Genomic DNA, 13,989 nt, shown 5'->3' with positions numbered 1-13,989 from the left:
AGTCTCCCTAACATCTTAAGAAGTACTTCCTGCTCATATTTAGGTGGAGCCCATGCAGTAGACCATTCTCAAAGCTCGGAGTGCAAGAGAACAACCCAGTTGAGAGAAGCCTGCATTTCCTCATCTGTAATCAGAAAGAGAAAGCTGCACTGTGTGGTCAGAGAATATGAACTTACCTCACACTGTGTCCTGAGTTTGTACAACTGAAAATAAAGGAATTCAAAAGGATCTATCTGAGATGAAATAGACAGCTAGCTGCACTTCCTACAGGAGATGCAAAGAGGCAAACTGTCCTTCAGGAGTCAACCACAGAGGCCATCCATAAGAGATAATCACTGACCTAAAACTCAATAAATACCCACTTATGGCAAAGATTCTGAATAAATAGGTCATAATTGAGATGACTAAGACTGGAATAAAACAAAAAACCCATGAAGGAATAACTGAAACAGAGGCATCAAAAGTCTAAGATGATCAGGAAAAACACCTCCAATCTCAACTAATAATTTCACGTCCAACAGACAAATGTTTACACTAGCCATTACTCAAAGACTTGAGTTAATCAAATCTGCCAAATGATAATAACCCAGTGTAACAAGTTGAACCTTTCATTCCCCATATGAGGAATGGGACAGTCAAGCCATAAGATAGTATAGAGCAGACACTATGGAAGAGAGAAGATATGATAGCAGTCTAACGAATCATGTCTTATGACGCATTCATTAAAAGACATAAGAATTGTTTACTTTTTAATAACTAGAGATTAACATATGAAATAAGTAGGCGCCAGGCTAAAGGCAGGCAGACAGTAAGAGGAACTGGTTTAATTGATGTAAGAGCAGTGCAGTTCTGACACAGATGCTCAGGTGTGACACTTCATAAAGATTCTAAAACCAATTAGGCACAGAATCAAAAAACCAGCTAAGACTTATTAACACAAAGATACCACTTCTGAATTGCAATCATCAACAATGGTAATAATATATGAGGACAGTATCACTGTAAGCCCTGTTGATCACATACCCTTCCCAATCTAACTTCTACAGCCATTCTCAGAACTCAGGTCTAAATGAATCTTCGGTTATGGCCCTCTTGGCATTTCATAACTGAGTAAATGCCATTCTCATTAAACATATATACACACACACACATACACAGTTTGGGGTTTTTTTTGTTTATGTCAAATAATTTTTGTATTCTAGTACTGAACTTACTCCATTGTAAATTAGCCTGTATGTAAACTGCCTTCACGTGGCTTATCAAGAAAATTGCAAGAGATCTCAAGGTATGATTATGTTTTGTGCAAAAAACCAACATAACTTGTATACTCCTTTGAACATAATGCCCTAATAATCCAGACAATGCTACATGTATATTTATTTATATAGCTTATAAACTATCACAAACTACATGAAACAAGAAACTTCCGTGTACCATAATAACATTTCAATGTACTATAAAAATGAGGTATATTTTATCCCAACCATAATTTTAAATTTTACCTTTATCTGGGTCCAACTGTTCCTGGGAAAGAATACCACACAATACTGGGTTCTTCCACACTCCTTTCTCTTGTGTAAGGGTAGTTAAAATGTGCAGTTCCCGGCTGCCATTTTCCATCAAGTTTTTATGAGCCACCTGAATAATATATTTTACAAAACAAAGTATTGTTTAAAAAGACAATTAATAATGAGTCTTTCATATTCCTTTATACCTTGTGTGGAAAAAATAACCCCTTACCAGACAGACAGTTAAATGTATAACAAGCCAATCTTAACATTCAGCCAATACAGATCTTATTTCTGCCACTGCTGCCTAAGATTAAGGCTGAGAAACCAAAACAACAGAGTGCCTCAAACTCACCTTGAGATTTACTAAGAGGGCTACTTCTGAAATTTCTGAAACTAAATTTTGAAATAGGTCTCTTTTTTAAAAATGGATGAGTAACTTCTCTGGTCCACGTTTTGGTCTGGTACCAGCTGCCTAAGCTATTATTCTTTTCAAACACTTCAGTGGCTCAATTTTTAAGTGCTGGAGACACGAAAAAGTATTTTTGTACTTGTGAAAGATTTTAGCTGTAAGACCTCACTGCATGGTTCTAGGCAAATAAGCAGGCTGGAGTCTTAAAATCAATTAAAATACTTTTCATTGCATTTATACACTAGTATAAATCTGGGAGCAGACATACACTTGGGAGCAAACTAAGTACCTGCCAAAATCACCTGAAGAAGCAATGCACAACTTACACTTGTCCTCAAAAAAACAAGAAAAGGTTCACATCTTGCTTTTCACTTTTCTATTATTTTTGACCTGCTCTGAAGGCTGTAGAACACCTCAGCAAACACATCTCTTCAGAACTGTTTTATATCAGGCATTTGGTAGTCAACATTCACTATAAAATAATCAGCCTTGCATCTTCATGTTATTTAGGCTGAGAATCCTGAGGTAACTGTATCTGGCCTTTTTCAGTATTATTCTTTCCTCCTCCACAATCCCCTTTTCTTCTAAACTGTAGACAGAACAATTTTTTTTTTATTTCTAAATTGTAGACAGGATCTCCCACTACATATTTCTGATAAACACTGAGGAGCAGAACTTGTTCCAACACCCTCCTTTAAAGCAGAGCTCTAACCTTAACCAGCTAGTGCCCTCTGTGAGATATAAGAATCCTGCACTATCAAGAGGCCTTTCATTATCAAGTTTCAAATGTACAACCATATATAGTACAGAATGACTTATATGATATTTCATTTTTAAGAGTGTTAATAGACAAATACATCTTAAAACATGAATTTTCTTTCAGTAATATGTAATTATTTTTTCCTCCACAGCTGCTGCATGCAGGTGAACATGACCTTCAGCAATACTGCAGAGTACCTCAGTTTTCCAGCTGAAGGCTTTGCTCTTTACAGACATGCTACATGCTCAACATTCCTAGGTTTCTAAACCATTCTGGAAAGCTATTAAGACTTCACTCCGTGAATCAAACTCACCTGTACAAAAGCCTGAAATTCTTCCCATTTATTTTCAGGTAAATCCAGAGGCAGACACAGTAGAAGTTCAATACAGCTTCTGGAAGTCAAATGGGAGAATTATTTGAGGCAATTTTTGAACGTATAATTAACAATTCTTTATTCTAATATCCAAACAGTTATTTGTTTGAAACATCAGTCACAAAAGTTTGCTTTTTTTGAATGCATAAAGAAAAGAAGGTCATAGACACTCTTGCAGAAACTGTGAAAGCAAACTCTCTAAAAGACACTTAAAAAAAAAAAAAAAAAAAAGGATTTGTCATCAAATCCAACCCTGTAAAAGCCTGTGTAAACTGATGCACTGTCAGATTGCATGCAGATCAATATTAGCAAAGTATTTCAAGCCAGGAATGTTGGTTTGTCCTAAATCAGGAGTCCTTCTTGCCTCATTTCCAATAACCAAAGATATTTTCTCTCACATACAGCACCCACCATGAGGAAGGTAGGTGCTTCCCAACCTTTTTAACACCAGAGTGGGAAAGCATTTAGGCAGTGCAAACTTCGTACCATACAGGTTTGGTTTAGTAATGAAAAAGAATATACTCACAGTGCTAAACGTTCAAGCACAAAGGCTACATTTTCACACTCAGAGGTAAGGTAAGGTCGTGCTTTTACATAACTTCGAATAGCCACCGTGTACACCTCTAGCAGAGGCAGAGGGTCTTCTGATGTTTTCCACTTTTCTGCATACTCCAACAAAGTCTGTTTAGGAAAAGGAGAAAATAATCAAAAATTCAGGAACAAGTGTTAAATTTTAAATTTTACATTCTTCACTAGCAGACCACCCTCCTTAATGATTACATCTCTTCTCCTTAATATGAACTGCATGTTCTCAAAGCATGCCTTTTTTTCTTAAAATTTACTGTTTCATTAACAACTGGAACATAGATTCAGCACACAATCATTCTCTGATAATATAAAAATGTTATGACTGACACTTCCTCCCTATGGTACCATCATGTGATTTATTTTACATTCGTATTTTCCAAACATAGAAGCCTGAAGAGCATATCATAATTAAGGCACTGAAAACTCATCTTTTAGACATTCACTTCTACAGTTCAGCTTCTAAAGCAAGTAAATTTGAAAGTTCTAGCCTTTATTTTAGCTTCTCTGCCTTGCCACCTTACTGATACAGGTATCTTCAGGATATTGCTTTTTACATGGTCCTGAAAGGAACATGAACTATGCTTTTTAAATACACCATTTATGCCCCAAAAAGTAGCTAATAAGGTTTTCATGTCAACATCCAAACCATATTCCTCTTGGATCTCTGCTCTCAAGCCCAGGGTAGCTTAACAGATTGCAACCTAATTCTACCCTACGGTGGGTTGCATGCAGCCTGTAATATTAAGATGATCAGTTTTGCTCTTTGCTTCTTGAGGGGCATAACAAGCAGAAAGCCAAGGGCAAGAGAGAGCAATTTTGGTTTTCTGACACCCAGCTGAAAGCAAAGCCATTAGAATATGTTGTTTGGAGGAATGTCTGATGGAGCTGTGAGTATCCTGAAGGACAGACTGCAGCCTTTGCGGGCAAACTGTTTCTGTGTGACTATAATTTATTAGGATTTTCCTCCACGAGTACTAGATGCAATCCCACAGTTTCTCAATAGAGGGATTAATGTCCCTCAACTGGTGCTAGCACAGCTGAGGGTGTAGCTGGTGGTCTGCCAGAAGGGCACCCTGGAGGCTGCTCAGGAAGGCAGCTGGGTTGGTGTCCCCAGAGCTGGTCCCCAGCCTCTCCCGGTGCATGGGGCTAGTCTCCCCCACCTGCAGTGCTTTGTGCTTGCCTTGGCTGAACTGTGTGTCAGCCCATTTCCACCGGATGCTGACATCCCTCTCAAAAGCCTCTCTGACCTCCCTTAACTCACTTGCTCCCACCAAGTCCGCAGCATCTGCTGCTATCCCCTGATCTGCAGAACCAGCTATTTCATCACATAAGGAAATCAGGTTTGTCAGTGTGAAAGCAAGTTACATAGCTCATACTGTCAAGGCTATTTAGCAAAAGTCACGGTTCCCCTTTTCATTAAGGTCAGCTATAATTAAAAGAATTTTGACAACAGTGGTTCAATTCTGACAAGGTTTGTTCTGGTAAGGCAATTCAGATCCCTCTAAACAACAAAGCTCTTCTCCAGAGTCCCCCACATACTGAACAAAAAACGGAACAAAGTGGTTCTCAACTCATTGTAACATGAAATGATAAAATTTTGTTTAATTGTTAATATGCAAATGCAACAATCTAAAAGAACTTGCTGTGTCTGAGATACGATGCAGCTCAAATAATAAAATCATACTTGGAGCAAGTTTATGTATTATATAGTAAGCAAACCAAACTTTATTCCTGAAAGGCAAGTCAGTTACATAAAAAAAACCCAACAACAAAACTAGACAAAACAAAACTAGGATTATTCCTATCCTCGACTCTACCAAGCACAGCCTAATTTAAACTCAGTACTGCCCTGTCTATGCTTGCTATCTGTACTGAGTTAACCAGTGGTGCCTGTTAAGAACATACTTAAACTTCTCATATTTGGCAATGTCCAAAATAAACACTCTCAATATAAAATGTCAATTATACTAACTGAATCAGACCAGTTTCATGTGGTCATTTGCAGTCACAATACTACCACTAGGTTATATATAACTCAGCCTGAACACAGATCAAAAGTACTGCATTCTTTTGAATTTGCATTCAGAGAACAGGTAAGAAATATGCAGGTTTTAGCAAATGCTGCATTAAAGCCTAGTTTGGTTTTAAAGGAGATCCTAATACACAGTCACCTTAAAAGAACTTATATATCCCTCTCCTGCAGCAGAAGATGGTTCTAGCGCTTCCTACTGGAACCTTGTCTATTAGAATATGTTGTTTGGAGGAATATTGTCTATTTTACTCTAGAATATTGGAATATTGTCTATTTTACTCTAACAGTCAATATCATGCTCTCCTAACAGCAGCAAAAAAGCACTACATATCATGGCAGAGAAATCAAGGAAGAGCAAAATAGAGCTGAAGCATGAAAGAAGCAACAAAGGAAAACTGGATAAACAAGCTAACAATATTACCAAACATCTATTTCAGTACCACTCGGCAATTTTGATCAATGCACTAGAATAATCAGATCAGAACAAAGCAGTTGGCTTCAAAGAATCCTGAAAGAAACTCAAGCAAAGAGCCTCCCTTTGTCCTAATACATAACCACAAGTACTGTGATTTCCATTATTGACTTGTCATATGTTGACATGTTTAAGGATGCCAGTGGCAAAACAGCAAAGCTGAACAAAAAAACACTTCAGGAAAGGATACTATACTTCACTTTTGGGGTCTTGAAGTAATGTTTTGGATGGAACAGGCAACAGTTTCTTCCTCTTGTTCATCTGATATAAATATTCATGTTAAAGGAGTGAATATGACAAGCTTCAGGTTTACATGAGTGCTACAGACTTGCAGAAAAAACCCTCTTTCCTAACTTGATGTTTCTTGCTAAGAATACAACAGAGCAATCAGTGCTGCACCTTTCACAGTGTAAAATAAAAACACCCTCATATATAATCCTTTTTCCTTATGGAATAAACTTTTTCTTAAGTGCTTGGTTATGATTTGTATTTTTGCACAGGAGAAAGCAACAAACAACTGCTTTTTTTTATATGAGTATTACAGCTTGACCAATTTTACACTTGCTTAAAATAAACAATTCTCTCTGTAAAGGTAAAATGTGAAAACAAGTTACTGGTGCTACTGAATAAGAGGGACGAACACGGTAATCAGAAATTCAGCACAGCTTACTGTTCATATTGATTTGTAGATATACTGAGAAAATTCTTTGTGTTAGTTTGGAATGCTACCTATCTCAAACAGAGTCAGCTTCGTAACTGAAGACAAATAGCTAAAGTTAACATTCTCATAATGAATTCCTTTCTGATTCATTTGAAACAATGTGTTTCTTTTTTTAGACTAAATATATTAAAAAATTCAAACCAGAATATAATAACCCACCCCCCAAGTGGTAGCTAACATATCAGACCAAGGCAGTAAGAGGTTGCAAAAAGTATCAGTTTTACCCAGCTTTTATCCAGGCCATCCAAACTTGTTACAACTCACCTGGCAGCCAAATAGCCAAGTCTGCCAAATAGTTTCTGTCAGTAAATTCAGTTGATATTTAGGAAGCTCATCTATGAAGTCATAAATCCTACTTAATACTTGAAACACTAGGTTAACCTATTAAAGACTTGATGTAAGTCTCATTTTGAATGTAGCCCACCTACCTTTACTACTCTCCTCTTCAAAAGACCACAGCAAGCAATAAGACTAATGCAAGCCTTGGCAAGTGAAGGACATTTCAAACTTAGTTATCGAGCCAGGACAACATATCCTGGAGGTGTCTCAAAGTGTTAAGTTGAGCAGAAGAGGAAAGAAGAGAGAGGTGAGAAAAGAGAAGGCAGGGAGATGTAACCAAGCAATTGGTCATCTGAGAAGCCCGACTGAAGAATATCAAGAGGATTCTCGCCTGCTGTTACAAAGACAGTAAAAACTAGAACCTAAAGAAGAAACCAAGAGCCTCAGTAGAGAGACTGATTCATAATGGAGGCTGTGGCAAGTGACCAGGGAGACCTATAACAACCAGATCAGAAGATCTCAAGTTTCATGGGGCAGGAGAGACAGACTTTATAGCCAAGTAGTCAGCATGCTAAAAAATTTCCAGCTAGGCAGTCTCACCATCTGATCTGCACAAGGGACAATACTGAAGACTGATGACCCATTATGACAGAATCCAGATAGAATCCTCACAGATAATTAGGAACTTTACAGAAATACCATGTGGTCCTTAATACAAGAAAACTGGATGGGAGAATTACAAAAGCACTTGCAGAACCAATGACAGTCCAATGAGGATCTCAACAATTCAAATCCAGATTAATAAGAATAAATTCAAGCAAATAAAATTTCATTTTTAAAATATGAGGTTTAGTAGCAGTAAGAAGCCAAAACAGATACAATCAACAGATTGGCAAATTCTCAGAATCTACCATCTAACAAAAAGTATTGGGTGTGCTGGTGACCTGTTACTACGATCTTTTAAAAGTGGCAAACACACTGTATAAAGCAAGCAGAAAAGTTTGCACTATAACACAGTGGTACTAATTTCAGCACTAAATAGTGTTATTTTTATCTCATATATATAGATCAGCCACTTCCAAGCCATTACATGAACTATATTATGCCCTCCACACCCTTCCAAAATATCTGTTAGTATGACAGATTTCCTTGTCTGGATGTCCCTAGACTATACAGCACTGCCACTGTACAAAGAAAATCAAATTCATTCTGTTTCACTTAATGAATCATTGTTGTGCTCTGCTTGCAACCATAAAAAGGAAGAATTTTACCCCCAGCCCTGGGCCTCATTAAGTTATTTATCTCCCTAGTCAGGACATGCTTGTTAATCAAGCCAAGTACTGCATTCAGAGCACAGCAGCAAAGTTTTGTTCCTCTGTGAGATTGAAATGGGCATTTTATTTTAGCAGCAGCTTACAGTCAAGAATCGTCCAAAAAGGGAATAATCTTGATCTGTACAATAAAAATAAGTATGCATTATAACTGTGATTTAAACTGTGGAAAATATTTAGCCACAGGTAATATTCAAACAATACATTTCATCGTTTTCAATCTTTTATCAAAACCCTGACAAGAATGTTGCTGCAGCAACACACCCACCAGAGGATGCTTTGCTACTCTACAAAGTTATACTGAACAACCCTCTCTGCTAAAGCTAGATCTGCAACACCAAAGCAGTGTTTTATACTAAAAGGCGGCATTATTTACCATTAACTGAAGTTACACACATATGGTCCACATTTGTGTTTCTTCACCTCTTAAGAACAGATTCTTACCCTGTACGTATCAGGATAAGGGCAAGCTTACTTCAATTTATGTATGCCTGGGACTGTTATTTTCATTCCCTATTAAATCCAAAGGACTAAGAGCCTGGGAAAATGACAGTCAGTGGGCACACAGGTAAGTTGCACTTCCCAAACCACTTCAGTAACAAGCAAAACCACTATTTCAGTTACTTTCCTCAAGCATATCCACAGAGAAGAAAAGTCCAAGCAACAAGTCTGATATGCTCAAGTTACCTGGAGATGTCTTCCAGAGCTGCACACAGAGTGGTTGCAGGAACTCCCTCCAGGAAATAAATTCCACAGCAGCAGAGGTAGCAAAGCAATGACAGCTCCATGCAAACAGGCAAGCGCAGGAGCAACAGCACTTCTCAGGGAAATCACTCTGCCCCTTCAGATTCACATTGTGCATTCCCCACAAAGGCAGGATTCCCCTTCGATTGGCACATCCCCACCTCTCACTCCTCCAGTATCTGTCAATAACCAACTGACTCAAAAGAGCACAACTGCTTTCACAGGAACCATCAAAGGGTCCAATTCAAGAAAAAATTCAAAGCTGGTAAAGAATGCCTAGGATTCTGCTAGTATCAACAGAAATTTCAAAGGAAAGTGAGGGCTCCAGTCAAGAAAGAGGGTAACTTGAGAAAATCAGCGAAGCAGGTATCCCATGTGAACCATGCACATGATTTAAAGATCCTTTTTCTTGGCTTGAGATTCTCCCCTGCGAAGAAGGCAGGTATGTTCTAATGACCAGAGCCATCCACAGCTTGTATCACTAGATGGATTCATGAAAATGAACTGGGTAACCTGGGTTTGGTATCATCACAGAGGAAGATGCAGAGAGATGCTGTACACCCTAATGAGCCTGATAACATAATTACTTCAGTCAAATCAAGTGCCACTTACTTCTCTGGACTGGCTTAGAGTTGGGTATTTAGGACTAAAGGGACTGAAAGAAAGAACACATATACCATAACTTGATCCAGAAGAAGTGTCCCTCAGGGCTCTTTCTTATGACCAGTGCTATTCAGTACCTTCATTAATGACACAGATGCTGGGATTGAGTGCATCCTCTGCAATTTGCAGATGACACGAAGCTGAGCGATGCAGTTGTCACAACAGAAGGAAGGAATACTACCCAGAGGGACTCAGACAATCTTCGAGAGTGCATCCACAAGAACATCATGAAGTTCAACAAGTCCAAGTGCAAGGTGTGGCACCTGGGTCAGGTAACCCCAAATATGATTTAAACAGATGTTCTTTGTGAGCAGCTGTCTTCTACAGCAGATCTTGTTATAAACTCAGATCTAGTGCCAGGCGTTGCCCTTAAAAAAACATGCAACAAAAGTGAAAGGAAGTAGATTTTGTAGTACCACATACTGTTTCTCCCACATAAGTACTGCTCAAGTGCTACTCATCATCTGTATAGTTTTCTTTTTCCATGCAAACTGAGGAAAAATAAAGCTGTGTGTATTTCCCTCAGGTTAGGAAATATATTGTCTAAGGTCAGCTGATGGACTGTGCAAAAAGAGAGTGGTAACTCTAATATGGACCTTTAAAAGCTCCATGTTACTATCAGCTTGCAATTATTTCCACTCTTGCTTCTTTAAATTTCTTGTGTAATACTTTAGATAATCAAGAACTAGCTTTCAAATATACATGACTGTACTTCAGCAATGTCATGCACAATAATAATTTAACTCCTGCTTGTTGATATCCAAGTTCCTAAAACATGCAATGATGAGCCATGTGAACTGGACAAAGCCAGACACTGCAGCAGTAAGATATGAAAATACTTATCATACCTATTGAAAGAGTCTGCTTATGCCAACTGACTGCTGCTGAATGTAAAGAACACTGTCAATGCAACTATGACGACCCGTGAAGAAAACAGATGATGCTCCCCAGTTCTGTATTACCAGCACAATTGTCTTTGTATTACAAAATAGAAGGGTAGCCCTGAAAGTAATCTGAGACTCTTACCAAAACTTAAACTGAAATTAAAATGGAAACATTGGCTACTATATCCCAATATCCAGTATCCTATGTACTTCCTCCTTCTTGAGCTGCCATCTTTCTGCTTTTGACAGGCAAAAGTAATTTCACTGAAGTTTAGACAAATGAGATTCACTGTATCTCTTGTAAAAAATATTTTCCCCTTCATGATTTTATACTTCATTTTTGTTTCCTCTTGCATTTACCTCCATACCTTGCAGATAATCACCAAATGAAGACAAGGGTTTAAAAGTCTGACTAGGAGGCCCAGATCATTTCTCTTCATTTCTTTTCCAACAAAGGAGCTGTCTACTGTTCGGTTACAAAAATAACCCAATCAGTAAGATTAAAGACACCCCTCACCATACTAACTCCAAGGGTCTGTACTCTTAGTCAGTTTTCACTTCCAAAACTAAAACCTATTTGCTTCTCCCTGAAAAAGTATATTTTCCCATGCATATGCTTCACATTGATAACCTTTAAGGTATGGTAGTCACAAGCTGCAACCGCTTATGTTTAACTACTGCTCAAAAGAAAATAAAATATCTGAGATGAAATCTCTAAAAAATTAATAAAGTGGTTCTCCTTAATCCTGATGAGTACAGTAATGAAATACCTACAGGAGATACATAGTAACAAAGTATTTTTTAAAAAAATAAGTTATACTATGTCTAACTGCAATGTAAAAATTAAACTATTATCTATAATCTTGTTGAACATACATAAATTCTTCAGATCAAGAACAGAACAATACAGTGAAGTGAAAAATAAAACACCTTTATGAAAGGAGTCAAAAAATGATGAATGTCCACCAAGACACTGCTTTCCAGGAATAAAGATAACAGAAAGAAATGGTCTCTAGTCTTTTTAGGATAGCCATAAAGGAATTTCTTAAATTGCATACAGAAGTGATAAGCCTCTAAACAGAAACAAAGCATGGGCACTGGAGAGAGAGCAAGTGCTACAAATTGCAAGGCAGCTTAGTTCATGACAAAGCCCTTGAATCCTAAGAGATGAAACAAGGAACATTGTTGTTGATGACTTGATGTGGATTCTTGATCAAGTAGCTAGGTATAGAGTTGTGATGTTGATGCCATTTTCTGACTTAACACTAGGGGAATAAAAGCCTTGGTTTGTTTGTGTTTTTTGTGGTTTTTTTTTTCTGGGAAACACAGTTATTATGCTGAGCATAGATATTCATCTCATTCAAGAGAAGTTAAACTAGAAGGCTGTGTTTTTCAGAGTAAATCTGTGAGCCTGAAGTATAATCTTGCTGACTGCTGCAACCACTAAAGAACTGAGCATGTGATGAAGACAGCATTGTTCAAATTCCTGGAAAGCTGATAACAGTTTACTTTTAAGGTCAATTTATGACAGTTTATAAACTATGCTAGGCTTCTGGCCTTGAGTCTTCTGTGCAACTCCAGTCCTGTCCTAGTATCATTACTGAATCAAACGAAAAGTCACAGAACTGAATGGTAAAACAGAAATAAACCTGTAAGTGAACAGATCTCTCCCTTCAAAGTGGAGCATTAGTCCTGGTTTGCAATAGTAAAATCATCCCTGTCCCAAGAACCTACTGTAAATTACAAGATGACTAGGATGATAGTAGGCATGACCAACGAGCAGAGGACCACAGACTAGGCAGTCATGTCCTCATAGCATCTAAAAATGTGATGTCTCTCTTCTGTAAGGAAAATGAACAGACTGGTTGAGAATAGCTTTTCAACATGTTTTCTTTTTAATTAACTAGTTGGGATACTAAAACTACATTAGAAATCCAAGTTTAGACATGTCTGGAGGGAACAGGTTTTTGTACCAATGCATTAGTACCAGACGATGTATTTGTGAAGTCACACAGTAAAGTTACATACTAAGGGGACACCAAAACAAACTTCAGAGGTGTTAAAATACCATCAATCTCAGCCTACACAATCTACAGCTCCTAGAGCTGAAGACCAAGTTTTATTTTTGTGATTTCTCTCCTCCTTGTTGTTCAGGGTTTTACCAGAAGATGGAGAACAAGACCTTCATACATAAAAAGCTAACTGCTACAACCTCTTTTAAGTTGCTAGGTTAAGGTTCCCATGAAAGGCACTTTAATTTGAGGAGGCTAGAGGCAGCCAAGGAGTAGCTGGGATGCAACCAGCATTTATGACCACTTTGTACAAGGACAAACTATCCAACTAAGAAGACAATGAAATAGAGTATTCAAGTAAAAACTTGAATAGTTCTTGAACTAGTTCTGCATATTAAAAAACCCCTTACTGCTACTACTATGTCTAATTCAAACCAAGCCTACTTCAGATTGCCCACGAGACTTCACCATTTAAGGGACTAGAAACAAATCCTGTAACAGATGATTTTTAAAGCATTTGAAAGACTAAACAATGTTTATAAAGTACGAACCCCACCACACCTCCTTCCCATTTTAAAAAGTATGGGGCAGAAGAGGGAAATAAAAAAAATAGGAGTACCCTCTAATCAAGGCATTCTCCAAATCACCATAATCATAATCTCTCTTTATTCACCTTTGCCTCCAACAAAGAAACTCAAACATAAATGACCGGTTTCCATTTTGGTTTTTTAGCTGGGATGCCCTACAGGGAAACTGATTTTTAGATTACAACAAAACTTACACAGAAAAGCACACATATTTCAAACCTGTCCACAAGCATCAGACAAAACAGCACCATCTGAAACACTGCTGCCCTCACAGATATGCCAAAGCAATATCAAGAAAATCAGATTCCATTTATTTAGAACCGTGCATGGAGAGGTTATTTTACATCAAGACAACATAGCACTGTACTTCTAAATCATTTCCAAAGCAGTTTAATTATGTAAATTAAAACTGGCACTATTTAACTGATTCAGTATTTGTTTACCAAGGAAAACAAACTTTTACCAAGGTAAACAACTACTGCTACCTTGACTTTGTAGCTAGATGAGTGCCGAGAGAATATTACAGGTTTGTTATTATAATACAATAATATAATCCAGAATCAAACAGCAAAACTCCAGCAGGTACAGAATATCAGATTATATTTACAAAACTAAGGATGACT

General features: G+C 37.7%; 1 protein-coding gene across 1 annotated transcript in view; it reads right to left on the bottom strand.

Moving 5' to 3' along the window:
* The window catches only part of ZNF292 (zinc finger protein 292), a 48,670-nt gene that overhangs the window by 19,694 nt on the left and 14,987 nt on the right, over positions 1-13,989 (bottom strand). Inside the window, exons 2-4 of the mRNA XM_027901432.1 lie at positions 3,580-3,734; positions 2,994-3,072; positions 1,503-1,638 (exon numbers count right to left, since the gene is read on the bottom strand). Coding sequence (XP_027757233.1) covers positions 1,503-1,638; positions 2,994-3,072; positions 3,580-3,734 — 370 coding nt within the window. The remainder of the gene's footprint in view (positions 1-1,502; positions 1,639-2,993; positions 3,073-3,579; positions 3,735-13,989) is intronic.

Source organism: Empidonax traillii, unplaced genomic scaffold (assembly GCF_003031625.1).
Source record: "Empidonax traillii isolate 1590-97213 ecotype Southwest subspecies unplaced genomic scaffold, ASM303162v1 scaffold784:size441917, whole genome shotgun sequence".
In the NCBI taxonomy this organism is placed as follows: Eukaryota; Metazoa; Chordata; class Aves; order Passeriformes; family Tyrannidae; genus Empidonax; species Empidonax traillii.
This window is presented reverse-complemented; position numbering and strand designations above follow the sequence as displayed.